Source organism: Bos mutus, chromosome 10 (assembly GCF_027580195.1).
Source record: "Bos mutus isolate GX-2022 chromosome 10, NWIPB_WYAK_1.1, whole genome shotgun sequence".
In the NCBI taxonomy this organism is placed as follows: Eukaryota; Metazoa; Chordata; class Mammalia; order Artiodactyla; family Bovidae; genus Bos; species Bos mutus.
In genome coordinates, this window is record NC_091626.1 from 26195658 (window position 1) to 26213775 (window position 18118).

General features: G+C 40.5%; 1 protein-coding gene across 1 annotated transcript in view; it reads right to left on the bottom strand.

Moving 5' to 3' along the window:
• The window catches only part of PCNX1 (pecanex 1), a 184123-nt gene extending 167450 nt beyond the window's left edge, over positions 1 to 16673 (bottom strand). Inside the window, 1 exon segment of the mRNA XM_070377628.1 lies at positions 16393 to 16673. Coding sequence (XP_070233729.1) covers positions 16393 to 16545 — 153 coding nt within the window. The 5' untranslated portion in view covers positions 16546 to 16673.
• Positions 16674 to 18118: the final 1445 nt, after the last annotated feature.

Here is an 18118-nt window from a genome sequence, read left to right on the forward strand (position 1 = left end):
GCGTGTGAGATGAGTGCAATTGTGTGGTAGTTTGAGCATTCTTTGGCACTGCCTTTCTTTGGGATTGGAATGAAAACTGACCTTTTCCAGTCCTGTGGCCACTGCTGAGTTTTCCAAATTTGCTGGCATATTGAGTGCAGCACTTTCACAGCATCATCTTTCAGGATTTGGAATAGCTCAACTGGAATTCCATCACCTCCACTAGCTTTGTTCGTAGTGATGCTTTCTAAGGCCCACTTGACCTCACATTCCAGGATGTCTGGCTCTAGGTCAGTGATCACGCCATCGTGATTATCTGGGTCATGAAGATCTTTTTTGTACAGTTCTTCTGTGTATTCTTGCCATCTCTTCTTAATATCTTCTGCTTGTGTTAGGTCCATACCATTTCTGTCCTTTATTGAGCTCATCTTTGCATGAAATGTTCCTTTGGTATCTCTGATTTTCTTGAAGAGATCCCTAGTCTTTCCCATTCTGTTGTTTTCCTCTATTTCTTTGCATTGATTGCTGAAGAAGGCTTTCTTATCTCTCCTTGCTATTCTTTGGAACTCTGCATTCAGATGTTTATATCTTTCCTTTTCTCCTTTGCTTTTCGCTTCTCTTCTTTTCACAGCTATTTGTAAGGCCTCCCCAGACAGCCATTTTGATTTTTTGCATTTCTTTTCTATGGGAATGGTCTCGATCCCTGTCTCCTGTACAATGTCACGAACCTCATTCCATAAGCTTATGAAAAGATGCTCAACCCCAAAATGGGAGAAATGTCAATTAAAACTATTCTAGGATACTACTTTTTACCTATGAAAATCCCAAAACTATGTGAAGCTGTGGCACACAGGAGCACAAACAGGCACTCCAATACACTGCCCGCAGGCATGGAAAGTGATAAGTAAACCCCTGGAGGGCAACTTAGCGCTATCTTTGGAAAGGACAAAAGCAGTCATCCCTTTGACCAACCAATCTCACATCTAGGATAAATATCTTAACGTTGTATCTAGACACATGTAAGATAACATCTGCGCAAATTATTCACTGCAGCATGGTTTATGCTAGCAAAAGGCTACAAACAAATATCTATCAGCAGGGAACATGATCAATAATATACCCATGCAACAGAATACTATGCAACTAAAACAAAAAACAACTGAGCCCAGCAAAAGTTCAGGACCAGACAGCTTCCCTGGTGAATTCTACCAAACATTTAGAAAATTAATACCAATCTTTCTCAAACTCTTCGAAAACACACAAGATGAAGGAATACTTCCAAACTCACTTTATGAGGCCAGCGTTGTGCACTGCACGTCGCTTCAGTCGTGTCCAACTCTTTGCAACACTATGGCCTGCCAGGATCCTACATCCATGCGATTCTCCAGGCAAGAATGCTGGAGTGGGCTGCTGTGCCCTCCTGCAAGGGATCTTCCTGACCCAGGGATTGATCCTGCATCTCTTACGTTTCCTGCAGTGACAGGTGGCTTCTTGACCACTAGTGCCACCTGGGAAGCCAAGCACTACCCTGATACCAGACACCAGAAGGACAGAAAATTATAGGCAAATGAACACAGATGCAAAAATCCTCAACAAGATATTAGCAAACCAAATCCAGTAAGACACTAAAAGGATGATACACCATGAGTGGAATTTATTATAGAAATGCAAGGATGTTTCCACATCTGCAGATCAATATATTACACATTTACAAAATGAAGGGTAAAAAATCATATAATCATCTGAATAGATGCAAAAATAGCATTTGACAAAACACTCATTTATGACAAAAGCATTCAACAAAGTGGGTATAGAGGGAATGTACCTCAACATAATAAAGATCATATATGATAAGCCCACAGTTAACATCATCAAAAGCTGAAAGCTTTTCCACTAAGATCAAGAGAAGGATGTCCACTCTCACCACTTTTATTCAAAACATTATTAGAATTACTAGCGAGAGCAGTTCTATTTACAACTACATCAACAGAATAAAATACCTAAGAATAAATTCAACAAGGGGAAAGAAAGACCTGCACACTGAAAACTACAAGACACTGAGAACAGAAGTGAGGATGACACAAATAAATGGGAAGCGAGTTCATGCTTATGGATTAAAGAATATTGTTAAAATGCTCATACTACCTAAAGCAACCTAAAGAATCAAAGCGATCCCTAACAAAATTCCAATGGCATTTTTCACAGAAATAGAACAATCCTAAAATTGATCTGGAATCAAAAGGGACTCCAAATAGCCAAAGCAATCTTAACATAGCCAAAGCAATCTTAAGAAAGACAAACAAAGCTGGAGGCATCACTATGCAGGCAAAACTTGCTTCCAAACTATATTACAAAGCTAAAGTAATCAAAACAGTATGGTATTGGTATAAAAACAGACACGTTAATCAATGGAACAGAACAGAGCACCAAAATAAGCCCACACTTTTATGGCCAATTAATTTTACAATGAAGAAGCTAAGAACAGACAATGAGGAAAGAACAGTCTCTTCAATAAATGGTGTTGGGAAACTGGACAACCACATGGAGAAGAATGAAACTGGACTGCTACCTTACACCACACAAAAAAACTACCTCATAATGGATTAAAGACTTGCACATAAGATCTGAAACCATAAAACTCTTAGGAAAAAAACAAAGGTTAAGCTCCCTGACATAGATCTTAGTGATATTTTGTGTTTGATATGGAAAACAAAGGCAACAAAACAAAAAAAAAAAAAAAAGTGGGGTTACATCGAACTAACACTTCTGCACAGCAAAGGAAATCATCAACAAAAAGAAAATATTTACAAATCATGTCTGGTAAGGAATTAATATTCAAAACATACAAGGAACTCATATGACAGCAAAAAAAAAAATTTTTTTTTCAATGTAAAAATGAGTCTGAAAAGACACTTTTTCAAAGACATCTAGATGGCCAACAAGTACATTTTCATACTCAATATGAGGTGTTCAATATCACTAATCAGCAGGGAAATGTAAATCAAAACTACAATGAGATATCACCTCACACTTTCAGAAATGGCTATTATCAAAAAGACAATAAATAGCAAGTGTTAACAAGGATGTGGAGAAAAGGGAACCCTTGAGCACTGCTGAAGAGAACATAAACTGTTACAGTCACTATGGAAAACAGTACACAGAGGTGCCTCCAAAACTTAAAAACAGAACCACCATATGATCCAGTAATTTCACTTCTATGTATTTATCTGAAGAAAACAAAAATATTAACTGAAAAAGATATATGCATTTGCATGTTCACTGCAGCATTATTTATAACGCCCAATTCATGAAAGCAACCTAAATGTCCATCACTGGATGAATGGATAAAGAAAATGTGGTGTGTGTGGGTGTGTGTGTGTATATATATATATAATAAAATACTAGTCAGCCTTAAAAAAGAAGGAAATTTGTCATCTGAAACAACATGGATAGACCTTGATGGCAAAATGCTAAAGACAATAAATCAGAAAGAGAAAGACAAATACTGTACAATCTCATATATGGTCTAAAAACAAAGCAAAACAAAAACAGATCACAGATATAGTGAATAGATTTGATGGTTGCCAGAGGTGGGGGTAGACAGTGGCTCAAATGGGTGAAAGGGATCAAAAGGTACAATTTTCCAGCTATAAAATATCATAAGGATATAATGACAGGTGATTACAGTTAATATTACCGTTATCACGTATTTGAAAGTTCCTAGGAGAGTAAATCTTAAATGTTGTCATCACTAGAAAAAAAAATTTCTAACTACATATGGTAAAAGATGTTAACTAGCCTTACTGTGGTGATCACTTCACAATATATTCACAAATATTCAAACATTATGCTGCACACCTGAAATTAGTATAATGCTGTATGTTAATTTAAATAAAAAACTGAAAAGCCCTTTTGGTACTGACGCACAGATGTGTAAGATCTATTAAGGGAAGGGAGGCAATATATAGAGTGGAGTGATAGGAGAGGGAGACAGACGTTTGAATTCGAATCCATATGCTGTAATGGGATTCAGAAGAAACTACTCACAGTGGTTTCTTATGGGAGGCAGTGCAGGTGAAAACTGGGAAGATGGTGGCAGATACAAAAGGGTGACTTAAGAGTTTCTTTTTTAACCAGGCAAATTTATTTTTAAATTTAAAAATTATTAGACAAAAACATGAATTTTTTTTTAACAAATTGTTAACAGGGAAGGTCTTTATCACATGAAGAAAAGTTGCAAATGTGACTACTACAAATGTTAAATTTATATGCTCAAAAAACTCAATCATACAGATAAAAGATGTATTAGGGGAAATTTTTAATACATAATAAAGAGCTAATTTCTATATATACAAAGGGCTCTCAAAACCACTTAGAAAGAACATGACTAAAATAATAAAGGATTATTTGACCAAAAAAAGAACATGACTTACAAAAAAGGATAAAGGACACAACAGATAGCTGCAAGAAAAGAGATATAAATGTCTACTAAACCTATAAACAGATATTCAAAGAACCTATTAATAAGGAAATGCAAATTAAAACATGATGCCATTTTACAAAATCAAAACATCAAAAAAGACTAATAATGTTGGTGAAAACAAAGAGCAGTAAGTCCTTTCACATACACTATTGAGAATATAAACTGGTGTAACATTTTCTGAGGTATAATCGGACATCTAGTTTAATTTGAAATGTACATACTTTGACCCAGCAATTTTTCTAGAGACTTATGCTGTAAAATTTCCACAACTAAAACCTTAAATATACAAATGTGTACCACAGTATTGCCACAGCAGCGTTTGCTTTTACTTTGAACCCTTACTTTGGACTATATGTACTTTTATTTTGGACTCTATATACTTGAGTACTACCTGGAACAATTTCTATAACTAATATTATTTTCATGATAAAAACCTAACGGTTTTTTAACTAGAGGGTGAAACGCGCTCAAGGATTATAACGGGTAAAAAGCACCATATAAGTGTTACTATTATCAGTACCATAGAAGCCTCTATTTCAGCCAGAATCAAAATTATTCAGTAATTCACTCACTGCTGGAAAAAAGGCGCTGACTTAAAGCAGCAACCTCAGCAGGAATCAACAAGGCGTTTTCAGACAGTCACGAATAGTAGGCTAACGCTGCCCAGGTAGTGACTGTTGGCAGGAGGTGTTCACGAGCAATCATCTACAGGCTTTTTCTGTTGGTACATCTAGGTAGAGTGGCTTTCCAAAATACACATATCTGGAAATTCCCCTAGACAGTGATTTATTGGAGTAAAGCACAATAAGAATGCAGGTACATTAATCCCCAGCTATCACATGGTGAGCTTTTTTTTTTAAAGAGGAAAAGTAAAGGCAGCTCTGTGTTATCCCTTGTGTAGAAGCCTGAGTCATAGGGCAGGCCAGCAATTCTCAAGTGGGGTGTCATGACAAACATTAGTCAGGAAAATAAAAAGAATTCCTAATAATCTTCTAAAGCTGCTGAGTAACTTCCTTTAAAAACAAAACAAAGAAGGCTGACTCAGGAGTAGCTCAACATCAGCCCCACTCCTGTGTTATGACATGCATTTTGTTAGAGAAGGAAAAGAGATGAGCAGGTACTCAGAATGAGCAGGGGAGTGGAGGGCAGGTAGCTTAAAATCATCCCGTGGAGAATTCTAATTCTCACCCGACTAGTCAGCAAAAATATATAAAGTTATGATTAACTAAAAGCCACCTGCCAATGCCTACAACAGTGTGAAGAGCTATGTGGTGCATTTCTGTGATTTTAGTTACTTTGACTTTCAGTAGTTTACCTACAGATATTCTTTAACAAGAAAGAAAGCCAAGACAGATCCACAATGAAAGTCTGAGCAACACTGACACTGCGTTATGATGTGAACAAAAACGATGCTATGAACATTTGTCGGTAGTTGTGTAAGATTACCAAATCAAAGGCAAAGCAACAAAACACTACCCATATTAGATAGCATGTTAAGTTTTATAAATTCTAGGAACTGTAACTTTGAATGATTAAACAAAGCTTAAGAAAGCCTTAATAGGCTGGATATATTACAATAAAAAACCTGACAGCAGAGCAAACCATTACACCCAAGAACAGGTATTCTTTCACTAAAAAGTCTTTTCCACAGAGCGAAGATTCATTTGCCTGGTGGCAAGACTATGGGCAATGATGTTTCAGCAGAAATAAACTTCATAAAGGTCCCCCACCATAAGGCCTAACACAGGGCCCAGCATATAGTTAAGGCTGTGAATGTATAAACTCTCTGCATAAAGCCTTCTAGGAAATGATGCATCCTCCTTCCAATTCCTGAACACTTTATGACACAGAGGAGATTACTCACAATCTACTGCGGAACATGGTTGTGCATTTGTCCCACTGCTTCTAATTTATAAATTAGGGAAACAGATTAAATGGACACCAGTGTCCGTTTTGTGTGAATGGGGTCTCAAATCTTTTTCATCTTTAGAATTATTTCATACCATATATAAAATATTTCAATTAAAAATAGCCTCACATAGGTCAATGGTCAATGCATGATTTAAAAATCATTCAAAATACTCTTCTGTCCATCTAAAATGTACCTAGCACAGACATAAAAACTTTTACTAATTTTTCTTTTAAGACAATTTGATTGTTATAAACTGTAAAATTCCTCAAAGAATAGAGGAATGGCGAGAGAAAACAGAAAGAAAGCCATATTAAAGAAAATGATACAAATGCAATATAGAATCCTAGGCTGGATCCTGAAACAGAAAAGGGACGTTAATGGAAAAACTGGTGAAATCCAAATAATGTCCATGATTCATTAATAGTACTACACATACCAATGATAATTTCTCCATTTTGACAAATGCACCATGGCTATGTACAATTTTAATATTAGAGGAAGCTGGACAAAGGGTATGTAACAACTCTCTTTACTGTTTTTGCCAACTTTTCTGTAAAGCTAAAACTATTTCAAAATACAAAGTTTTCAAGATGATAACTACAGTGCTTGAATCTGTTCAGTTTATGTCTAGACAACATTCAAGGAGTGAGGAGGATTAGGAAAACAGCCAGATACACAATTCAAACTTCTCCAATTTGTGACTAATATTCCTGCCTATTCTCAGGGCAGTTGGCACTCAGGGCTCTTATTTGGTTTGTACTAAGCTCTACAAATAGGACTTCTTTTCCCCTTAAAACCTCAAAAGGAAATGGCTTGCTTTCCGCTAAGTTTTCTTTTCTTTCTTACCATAACATTAAGCAACAGAGACTAGTACCCATGGTACAAGTTATAAAACATGCAACTCCTAAGGTTCTGAAGATAAAGGAAGGAAAGAAAGAATGAACTGTTTTATCATTCTAGCAAAGAAAGCATTTAATCAACTTTTAGGGTGACAAGCAGAGGAATCAGAAGCAGTAACTATTCCAATGTGGTTTGGTAAAATTCATCAGCAATTCATCTGCTAAAGAAGTTAACAGTATAGTAAAATCTACAGAATATTTGCTGTAATCTGCCCTTTTCCATACCACCACTCTAGCTATCCTAGTGTGACTACCCTGTTAACCCAGGAGTCCTAGCTCACCTACAAAATAATTCTCTGCCTCCCCAGGTATGCACAGAGATACAGGAAAACCATTTGATTTAACTCGGATAAAATAACAGAAAGAAGCAATCAACTTCCTCTCAAAACATTTCTGCTTGTTTAACAATTACCTACTGTGGAAATTATCCGAGTACAGAGAAAAGGAAAAATCCAATAAAAATTGTTTTGTGCCATATATTAGTGCAGTAAACATCTTTAGTTTGGACTAAAAAAAAAAAATTGTATTAAAAAGTACTTTATGAGAAATTCTATTACCCCAAACAGAAAATTACGTAAATGGTTTATTCAACATTCCACTGACAAAGAAATTTATGACAATAACACTTTTTTTTGCAAAATGTTGAATAGAGGTGGGAAGACAAGTACTCTCAATACTGCTGATGAAAATTAAATTAATACTACCTGTCAGGAGACCAATTTTTGACCATTTTCTTTGACCATTGGCATTTTTGACCATTTTCTTCTTTTCAAAAATTTTTTTCTTGGCTTCTGCTATAGGTTCCTCTCTTCATTTTCCTTCTGCCTTCTTGCTTCCTTTGCTGATTTTTAACTGCTCTTGGGCTCTGGCGTTCTAACCAAGCCCCTTCTCTTGATGAACTGTATTTTCTCCCCAGATCTTCTACCCTGTGGCCTGGATTGTCCTCTATCACTGATAACTCCAAGTAAAGATTACTTGCAATTTCTCTCTTGAGCATTCCTCTTCAAACAACTCTGAACTCATGTTCTCCAACCTCAAAGGAACCCTCGAAACTGACCAGTAATTCTACCATCTCTGCTACACATTTTTCCCTCCATGAAAATAAGGATAGCATTTCATCTTCTGGAGATCCTCCTCAAACCTTGAATACGCTCCTCACCTTCTGTTCACTCTCAACATAAAACACTCTGTACTTTAAGAGGTTACATAAACCATAGAAGATCTACCTCAACTAATTACCACCAATGGCTGATCCCTTTTGCGGTCAGCATTTGTCCTTTCCTCCTCCTGAGGATAATCACTTACTACCTGTGCTCCCTGGACCACAAATCGATTTTGCCTTCTCAGTGATCTTATGCTGTTATTTCACGCTCTCATCTTTTTTTTTTTCATTATAGTCATTCAATAAAAGTGAATTATTTATCAAAGAAAAATATGCATATACTTTAATAAGCCACTTCTAAGGATTTATACCAAAGACTAATTTAAAGATTTACCTCTAAGAATATTTACCCTAGTGTTTTCTAAATAGCTAAGAACTACAGCAATGGGAAAACTGTCAAACACACTGTAACACATCCGTGCTATAGTTCACTACAGAGTGATTAAAACTGCTTTACCCCCCACAGGAAAACATTCACAATTTATAGTCAAGTGAAAACAAGAGGCTTCAAAACTACAAATTTATGAGCCCGTTTTTGTAAGGAGGAAGCATAATACATACGTATTTATATATTCCAAATACATTTTGGTTGTTATAACAGCCTATCTGAAAGGGATTACAGATGGTTTTTATTTTCTTTTTACTTTTAATTTCTGATTGTCATACATATATATTTACATGTGAACAAAAAGGTTCTATTGCACTGACAAAACAAAAATCTAAATACTGAGCAAATAAAAGTACAGCATTAAAGACTACTAAAAGTGAAATGGTTGGATGGCATCCCAGACTCAATGGATGTGAGTTTGAGCAAACTCCAGGAGATAGTGAAGGACAGGGAAGCCTGGCATGCCGCAGTCCATAGGGTCTCAGAGAGTAGGACATGACTTAGGAACTAAACAACAAAAGTGAAATGAAGGCTGAAATATGCAATTATCACTACGCTATTTTAAATTAAAACTTGGGTCTTACTTGGGAAGAGAAAGCATTCTTGATAGTCAATAAAGTTTTCCAACTTCTTTCAGTTCTATTAAAACTAACTCTCATGCTGGAGTACCACCCTTTATAAAACAGCCAAAAACTGGAAAGAGGCCCTCCTCATATCCAGGAAAGCGGATAAAGATGAACAGACTAGAGCGTATTCACACAAAGGAATACTGCTCAGCAATAAAGGAACAAGCTACCAATGCACACAACCGGGATGACTCTCTTCAACACTTTGCTGAGTGAAAAGACTTACACAAGTACACGCTACACGACTCCATTTATATGAAGTTCCAAACTCACTTATGAAAGAAAAACCATCAGAACGGGGGTGACAGAACTGACTGGAAAGGGCAAGCGGGAACCTTCTGGGGTGATGCTAATGTTCTTCAACGTGATGGGCCTGCACTACACAGGTGCAAAGTCATTTACCAAAACTCATCCAATGGCTCAGTTTTAGAACTCTATCTAATGGTATGAGTGCTGAAGTATTTGGGGGGGGGATCTGTATTAATGTCTGTAACTTACTTCACATGCACCCCCTTAAAAAGTGGGGGAGGTCTTGACAGGTAGAGGAATTCAGAGGCAGAAATGGAATTTTTTAAAATAGTAGAACCCAGGTGGTGGATACAATTCTTTTGATTTTTCTGTATGTCTCAAAATCCTTAAAAAAACAATGTTGGAAAAACTTACTGAAAGTAAAGTCAGCTACAGAAAGCAAGCTACCTGCTTATTAAATCTGTGTATTCAAAGGCTTGAAAAAAAAAGGAAACCTTCCTAGTTTTCTAATTGCCAAATCATTTTACAACTTGGAATAACTTCTCAAATAGCAAAAAGACATTAACAAAAGACACTAAAACATTCCAGGGATCAACTGCTTTGATAAATTCACAAGTTTTTTTACAATCTGATAAAATGAATCCTTTCTTCAAAACTTCCATTTGTAAACCATCTTTGGACAATGTACCCCTTAATTTATTTAGGGTATATAACAGAGATAATATAGGTCAAAACAGATCATCCACTGGCCATTAAACTTATCCTAAAGAGTTTAGGTAAACTCCGGGAGTTGGTGATGATGCACAGGGAGGCCTGGCGTGCTGCAGTCCATGGGGTCGCAAAGAGTCGGACACAACTGAGCAACTGAACTGAACTGAAAGGATACAGATACTAATAATCTAATAATACTCTAATACTAATAATCATGTTTAATTGCTAATATATGATAACCTTCCTAATTGAAGGAAAACATGTTAAGAAATATAAATTATAAAATATAGAAACGTCAGTTTTAGTCATCATAACTAAATCTCATTTACATTGATCTTTAAAATATTTTTAAATCTTTAGGAAAGAATGACTTGACAGCCTCAGAGAATTACTCACTAATAAGGAATTTATTATTTAGTACATGATAAAGATCAGCTACAGAGAGAAAATAACAATAAGATAACCAGGAGGAAAAAGTTGAAGCCTTCATATATTTTATATGAAGGGGTTAGTTTCTGAATATAATCTCTCCATAAGTTTAATACAGTATATATTACTGTGTATACAGTGTGTATATTTGTATATGTATGTATAATGGCACAAAGTTTATACATTAAAAAATATATGCTGCATTTTTAGTGACAACGGTTTTTCAAGTCATTCTGTATTTGATTTTTTGAATATTTCTCTATTTTATTTTCATCATGAATACTGATATTGAACCTAACCCCCAGTAAGATGTAACTCTACCATATCACACAGTCTACCACAGTACACTCCACATCCAGCTATTCAGTCAGTGAAGGTGTTAAGTCTAAAGAAGGTTCACATATATAATAATATAATATAATATTTATTTAGAACCTAATATAAGCCAAACACAAGAGAAGGCACTGGAGATACACTGCCAAATGAGTGAGACACAACCTCTGTCCTCAAGTGACTTTCAAGGCAGTGGGTAGGAGAGAAAGTTAGACAGCAAACAAGCAAGCAAAGACATAAACGTGTTTCTGATAAGCACTGCAGAAGAAAGTTATGGGAAGGAATCATGGAAAAGAGAAGCTGTTTCTGCGTACCAGACTAGGCCTCTGAGGTGACTTTTAAGACCAGCCGTAAAGCCCCAGCAGCAAGCAGCCTTGCAGAGAGCTGGAGGGAAATGTATCCCTTCAGAACACACAGCATGTGCAAACGCCCCACCGGAGGAGCAGGCTCAGTAGGCTGAAGTAACAGAAAGGTGGCCAGCGTGACCACGGCACAGTGAAAAACTATACAAACTGTAGACAAAGATGGAACTGGCTTTGGTGAGGCCTCAGTAAAGATGATGGACTTTAAGTGCAAAAAAAAAAAAAAAAATTGAAGGATATTATATAAAAGGGGAATGACACAAACTGATTGTCACCTCTCACTCTGTGGAAAAAGAGTTGTAAAGAAGCCAAGGTAGTAGTGCAGACAAAAAACAGTATGAACTAGGAAGTGGAAAGGAGCTCTCAGAAGCTCTGTCACTAGAATCGGTTAAGATTTGCTCATAAGGCAAGAAACAGGGGGATGGTATGAGCTACTAGAGACAAGATGGTGTCACTAAGAGGACAAAAATAAAACATTTTTTTGATGGGGGGGGTGGTTAATAGGGAATCTAGAAAGGTTTTAGACATCCCTGTGCCATGGCCAAATTATGTTGGGTAAGCAGCCAGATATAAGTCAGGGGCTGGGTATCAGAGTCATACTGATCAAGTTCTCTATACTGACCCAGAGTGTTTACAAAATACAATTAATAGGTCACACTCCAGATCACCCACATCAGAAGGTGCACATTTTTAACTTGTCCAGGTGATGCTGCAATCACCGTTCAAAATGATTTTGGAGCCCAATAAAGTAAAATCTGTCACTGTTTCCATTCTTGAGAATCCCGTGGTCAGCAAGGAGATCAGTCAATCCTGAAGGAAATCCACCCAGAATATTCACTGGAAGGACTGACTGATGCTGAAGCTCCAATCCTTTGGCCACCTGATGTGAAGAGCAAACTCACTGGAAAAGACCCTGATGCTGGGAAAGATTGAGGACAGGAGAAAGAGGCGACACAGGACAAGATGGTTGGATGGCACCAGAGGACACTAACTCAGTGGATATGAGTTTGAGTAAACTCCGGGACATTGTGAAAGACAGGGAATCCTGGCGTGCTACAGTCCATGGGGTCGCAGAGTTGGACACAGTTGAAAAACTGAATAAAGTGATTCTGATGTCAAGTAGAGTCTGAGAACCACTTATGTAAAGAGAGTCTATTGTTAATGGTTTGTTACCTAAGGATATAACTCTTTATAAAAGAGAACATTACATTGAGCAACAACATGTGAAGATAATGGTTTGACTTACTGTCTAATCTCCTCTAGTCATACATTATAGAGGAAATACTCTTCTAATTATTTTTTTGAATGATTCTTTCTAATCAGTTCTTTCAAATGACTGACATTCGCTCTGAAGGTGAATAATTTCCTCTTTTTCGTAAATATTGTCTGACAAAATACCCATGAAATATCTCACAAGTGAGTAAATCAAAGTTCAAAAAGGTGGAGAGTCTGGTTTAAAGGGCACCTAATCAATAACAGAGCCAAGGCTCAAAAATCAAGATAACACCAACTCCAGTCTGCTTTCCATCACATGAAAATGCCACAAAGCTCACACCCACAAACCTCACCATGTGTGACATACCATGTACACACATAATTATAACAAGATAAAATGGGGTGAGTGCCTTAAGGCAAACCGAATGACAATGAAAATAAGGAAAAGTTACTTCTTGATTTTCACTACTTAAAAATTTTATAATTGCAGAAACTACAAAATCCACCTTTCAAAGTATCCACAAACACTACTCATTAAAAACAAAAAAAAGTGACTCCTATACAAAAAGCCATTAAGACTCTTCCTAACTCAATATAAACTTCTTCAAAGAGATCTTTAAAAACAAAAGGGGAGTCGGGTACAGCTGCCTGCAAAATGGCTTCAAAAGTCCACTGGAACCTGTCACTAAGTGGTGTCCTCATCAGTAAAATGGGGTTTGGGATAAAGAACGTATACACATACTTACTAGTCATTATCACTCATAATTATTATCGGAAGAGCATACAAATAATCTGTAACTGCCTGAGATTTTAACATGGAATGCTGGATTTTGGTTCCAATGTATACGTTAATCTATCTACCTCAATACTATAGTACTAGAACGCTTCCTAAAAAGTTTACTAATATTCTTTGCCAACTGCCCCTAGATCATGATCAATCAAAAAGCTCAGGGCCATCTGCACTGACCTTTTCACAACAGTTCTAATGCCTGTAGTTGTTCATTATCCCCAAGCTAGACTTAAAGTTCCTCAAAGGCAAAAGCTGTATTTTGTTAACTTGTAATTATTCACTAATATCTGAGTACTTATTATGTGCTTGGCACTGATCTAGGTCTTGACAATACAGCAATAAATAAGCTCTCTACCTCTCAGAGCTTACATTCTAAAGGGTAATTAATAAACACATAACCAATTTGTAATAAGTGCTCTTAAATAAAGGAGGGTAGGAGAGCTAGAAAGTATTGCAGGAGCTGGGAAGTTCCTATTTACATAGGTTATCAAGGAAATACTCACATATACCTAAAGCCTGAAATTAAGGCAGCACATAAGTCACACAGATATCTGGAGGAGAGGAGTCATCCAGACAGGAGAACAGCAAGTACAAAGGCCCTGAGGCAGGGACACAGTTGTTGTGCAAGGAAAACTGTGAGAAGGCAAATTAAGTGGGGGCAGGGGAAACACGTGGAAGGGGTGGCTTTGAGAGCAGAATGCCATGAACTGACCTGTGTTTTAAGGGATCATTCAGACATCTCTATGAAGAACAGAGAATAAAGAATGGAAGCAGTGACTCTCATTAGAGGGTGGTGACAAAGATTAGCTGGATTCTAGTTAGGTTTTAAAGAGAGAACTCACAAGATTGGTTGATGAACTGGATGTGAAGAGAAATGAAGAGAAGAATCAAGGAAAGCTTCTTAAAAGTTGAGGAAGAGTAGAGTTGCCATTAACTTAAACAACAAAGTCAGAAAAGCAGTTTTACTTTCCCAGAACCCAGCAAATTGCCTAGCACACATCAGACGTTCAGGTATTTGTGAATTAAATTTAACTGAATAAACTCCCAAAATGAAACAGTAAACTCAATGCATCAGCTTTACATTTGTTCTAAATTTCCTTTAGTAGTGCTTGTTAATTAAACAGTCTTAGGCACTAACACAGGTCCCATGATAACATGGAAACACAGCAACTAATCCTTGTATCTGGAGAACAATTCTCCTGGACATAAAAGAAAACTGCATGAAAAGCTCTGTGACATCCTGAGGATTCTTACACCCAAAGTAATTAACCTGTTCATTAATGATGTCATATTCCTGGAAGATAGAGAAGGGCAAATAGAACTAACATTCCGGGCCAGAATTAATTGAAAATTATAACACTTTGTGATAAATTTTCTGAAAGCGACAAGACTGAACAGTCCCTTCAAAAAATAAGCCATCAGTAACTCAGCATTTTTTCTTAAAACGGCTTTCCCCTCCCTTCCAATTCAATTAAAAATCGCTTGAGAATGTGAATAATCTAGCTCATCTTCCTCCACTTTTTCTGCCAACTGCGGTAAACGAGCTTCACTTAGGAAAGAATTGGGTATCCTCACCTTTAACACTTGGTGTAGTCATACGCCCAGATTTTCTAATCCAGCGCCCTTACTACAGCTTCATGAAGAACCACAAACTTGGCAGAAATGTTTTCAAAGACATTCTCCTAAAATAAAAAGTTACCAGTCTTTCCTCCCTTCTGGTTACTTTAAGATTTTAACTGAAGCTCAAGTATCACCTCTCTTCCCCTTTAGTCTCCCTAATGCCCCACCCTAACCTACTGTTTTTTGTTTTTTTCTTTAAGAAAACTTTCGGCTAAAATATAGCTTAAAAAACCTAGATCGTTAGGAGAGACTGATCGTCCTGAATTCAGCAACAGGCAGCGCTTTCCTTTTCCTATCAGTACAAGGCCTTGAACCAACCCAAACAAATCTGCTGAAATGCCAGCCAGAATCCCCGTATCTCCCCGCTCCCTCCCCCGAACGCTGGCCTGGAAATAACCACCACTGACCACGGAGCTGAACAGAAAAGAACCAATGGTAAGCAAAAACGGGATTCTGCGAGGCAGGAAGGGTGAGAGCCAGATTTTCAACCACCGCGTCGAAGCGAGTTGAGAGGAGCCCGGGCGCCCCACTGATGCATACCACACGGAGCGGCACACATTCTCCCCCCTCGCCCGGCTCCGAGGGCTCCGCACGCGGACAAGCTGGAGCGAGGGTCCTCCTCAGGGAGGAGAGGCGAGAACGCCTCGAGGGGAAGGGAGTGCCGGGTGTGGGGGGCGGGGGGGGTGTTGTCCGGCGCCCGAGGCGCGGAGCGCAAATAAGTACGCGCGCGCCGAGGGATGGACACAGCGGCCCTCCGGGGCAGAAGGCTGGGCGCCCACCACCGTACGCGGAGGCGCGAGCCCCACCTCTGGGCTTTACCCGCGGGGTGGAAAGGCTGGAGAAGGCAGGATCAGGACCCCCTCCCAGCCCACCCGAACCCCGAAGAAGGGGGCCTAGGAAGCTACTATTTCCCAGTAAACGGGCTGGGCGCCCGGGGGCGGGAGGTGGGGGCCGCTGCCGATCCGCTTTTCCTGTGCTCGCTGGAATAGGGGGAAGCCCTCCAGGGAGGGGAGCGTGGGGAGCGGGGGAGGGGGCGCGCTGGAGCGAGAGCAGGGCGGCTGGCCCTTAGGGGCGCGGGATGGTGGGGGTGCGCGTGCCGGAGAGGGGAAGAGGGTACACACACACACACACACCCGGTCCGGAGCCAGGGAGGCGCGACCGCCCGCCGGACTCGGGAAACCCGGCCCGCCAGAAGGGGAAGGAGCCACCCTCCTCCCCGCCCCCACACACTCACCATGTAGAGGGTGAAGGGCAGGCCGAGAAGAAAAAGCCACAGGTAGAGGTGCAGCGCGTTCACGAAGGTGGCCTGGTGCGGGTCGTAGTACCAGCCCCCGCTGAGCGCGGCCCACACCCCCTGCCGGAGGATCTGCAGCGTCTGCGACCCCATCCCCACCCGGCGCCTCCGCCGCCGCCGCCGTCCCCGCCGCCGTCCCCGCCCCGGCCCCAGCTCTGCCTCCGGGTCGCCGGAGCCCGCAGCTGCCCCGTCTATCCCCCTCCGGAGCTCCGGGAGAGCCGGCCGGCGCTTCGGCGGTCGCTAGGGCTGCCGCAGCAGCAGGAGGAGGAGGAGGAGGCAGCGAACGAGGAGGAGGAGACCGAGGAGGAGGCGGCGAGCGGCGGGGCGGAGGAGAGCGGAGAAGAGGAGGAGACCGGCCTCCACAGCGCCGCCGCCATCTTGTCTTCTCACACCCGGAGCCGGAGCCAGACCCCCGCCGACGGCGGCCTACCAGCGCCGCCGCCGCCGCCGCCGCCGCCGCCGCCGCGACCCCCGCCGGCAGCCAGCCCTAGGCCCGGCGGAGAAGGAGGCCCGGCGCCCGGGAGGGACCGGGAGCAAGCCGCGCCCCCTTCCAGCTCCTCCTCTCCTCTCCCTCCGCCCCTTGGGCTGGTCCCCGCGGGTGCGCCTCCTGCCGGTGCCCGGGGGAAGCGCGCGCAGTCGCGGGCTCGGGCCGGGGGCGGGGGCTGCCGAGGTTCCGGGGAACGCGAGTCCCTGCTGTGGCAGACCCCAGTGCGCTCCCGGTACCCGCACCTGGCCCGTTCCTCACACTCTAGAAAGCGGTCTTTTACCCCCTGAAAGCTTGTCCTTAGAACCTAGTTAGCATCCTAGCTGACGTTTCATGATATTTAGAAAAGACCTAAGGAACAAGAGGCTCATATCTGAGCTACTCATTGAAGGCCCGAAAGAATTAGGTACAGCTGATGACGGTTGAAAACGACAAACCACCCGATTTGAGCAAGAACTATGTTGGCCCATAAAGCGAGCTAGAGGCCCTTGACTAAGAAAAATAGCCACGGCCAGGACTGAACAGATTTACTACTTCCCACGACAGATGAATTAATAGAAGCTGCAAGAGATGTGAAAGCATAGGGTGGAGAGGTTGAGCATTGTATACGGTGATTTTATTTTTATAACGTGCTGTGACTTGTAGCAGTTTTTTGTGTGTGTTTTTTTTAATGGGCTAGTTTAAACAGGATTGAAAGATTAACTGTGACTCCACCCCAAGTCACAATAGGGTCTTGTACTTTTCTTTTTATAACTGTAAAGAATGGGAATCATTCTTGGCTCTGAGTAACATTTGTAAGGCGTGTCTGATCTCATTGAACGAGATTTTCAAAAAAAGTTTGAGTTTATGATAGCAATAAAAGTACTCTCTACTCCTGTATTAAAGTTACTGTAATTAATGAGAAAAGCAAGACAGTCCAAAGAAACCGGGGCTGACGTTTTAAGAAGATTGAAAAACCATTGCAATGTCTCCAGAGTCATACCACTTTCCCGTTAACACATTTCCACACCCATTTCATTTGACCTTCACAATACTCCTGTAAGGGGAGCATAGCTGCTGCTGCTGCTGCTAAGTCGCTTCAGTCGTGTCCGACTCTGTGCGACCCCATAGACGGCAGCCCACCAGGCTCCCACGTCCCTGGGATTCTCCAGGCAAGAGTACTGGAGTGGGGCGCCATTGCCT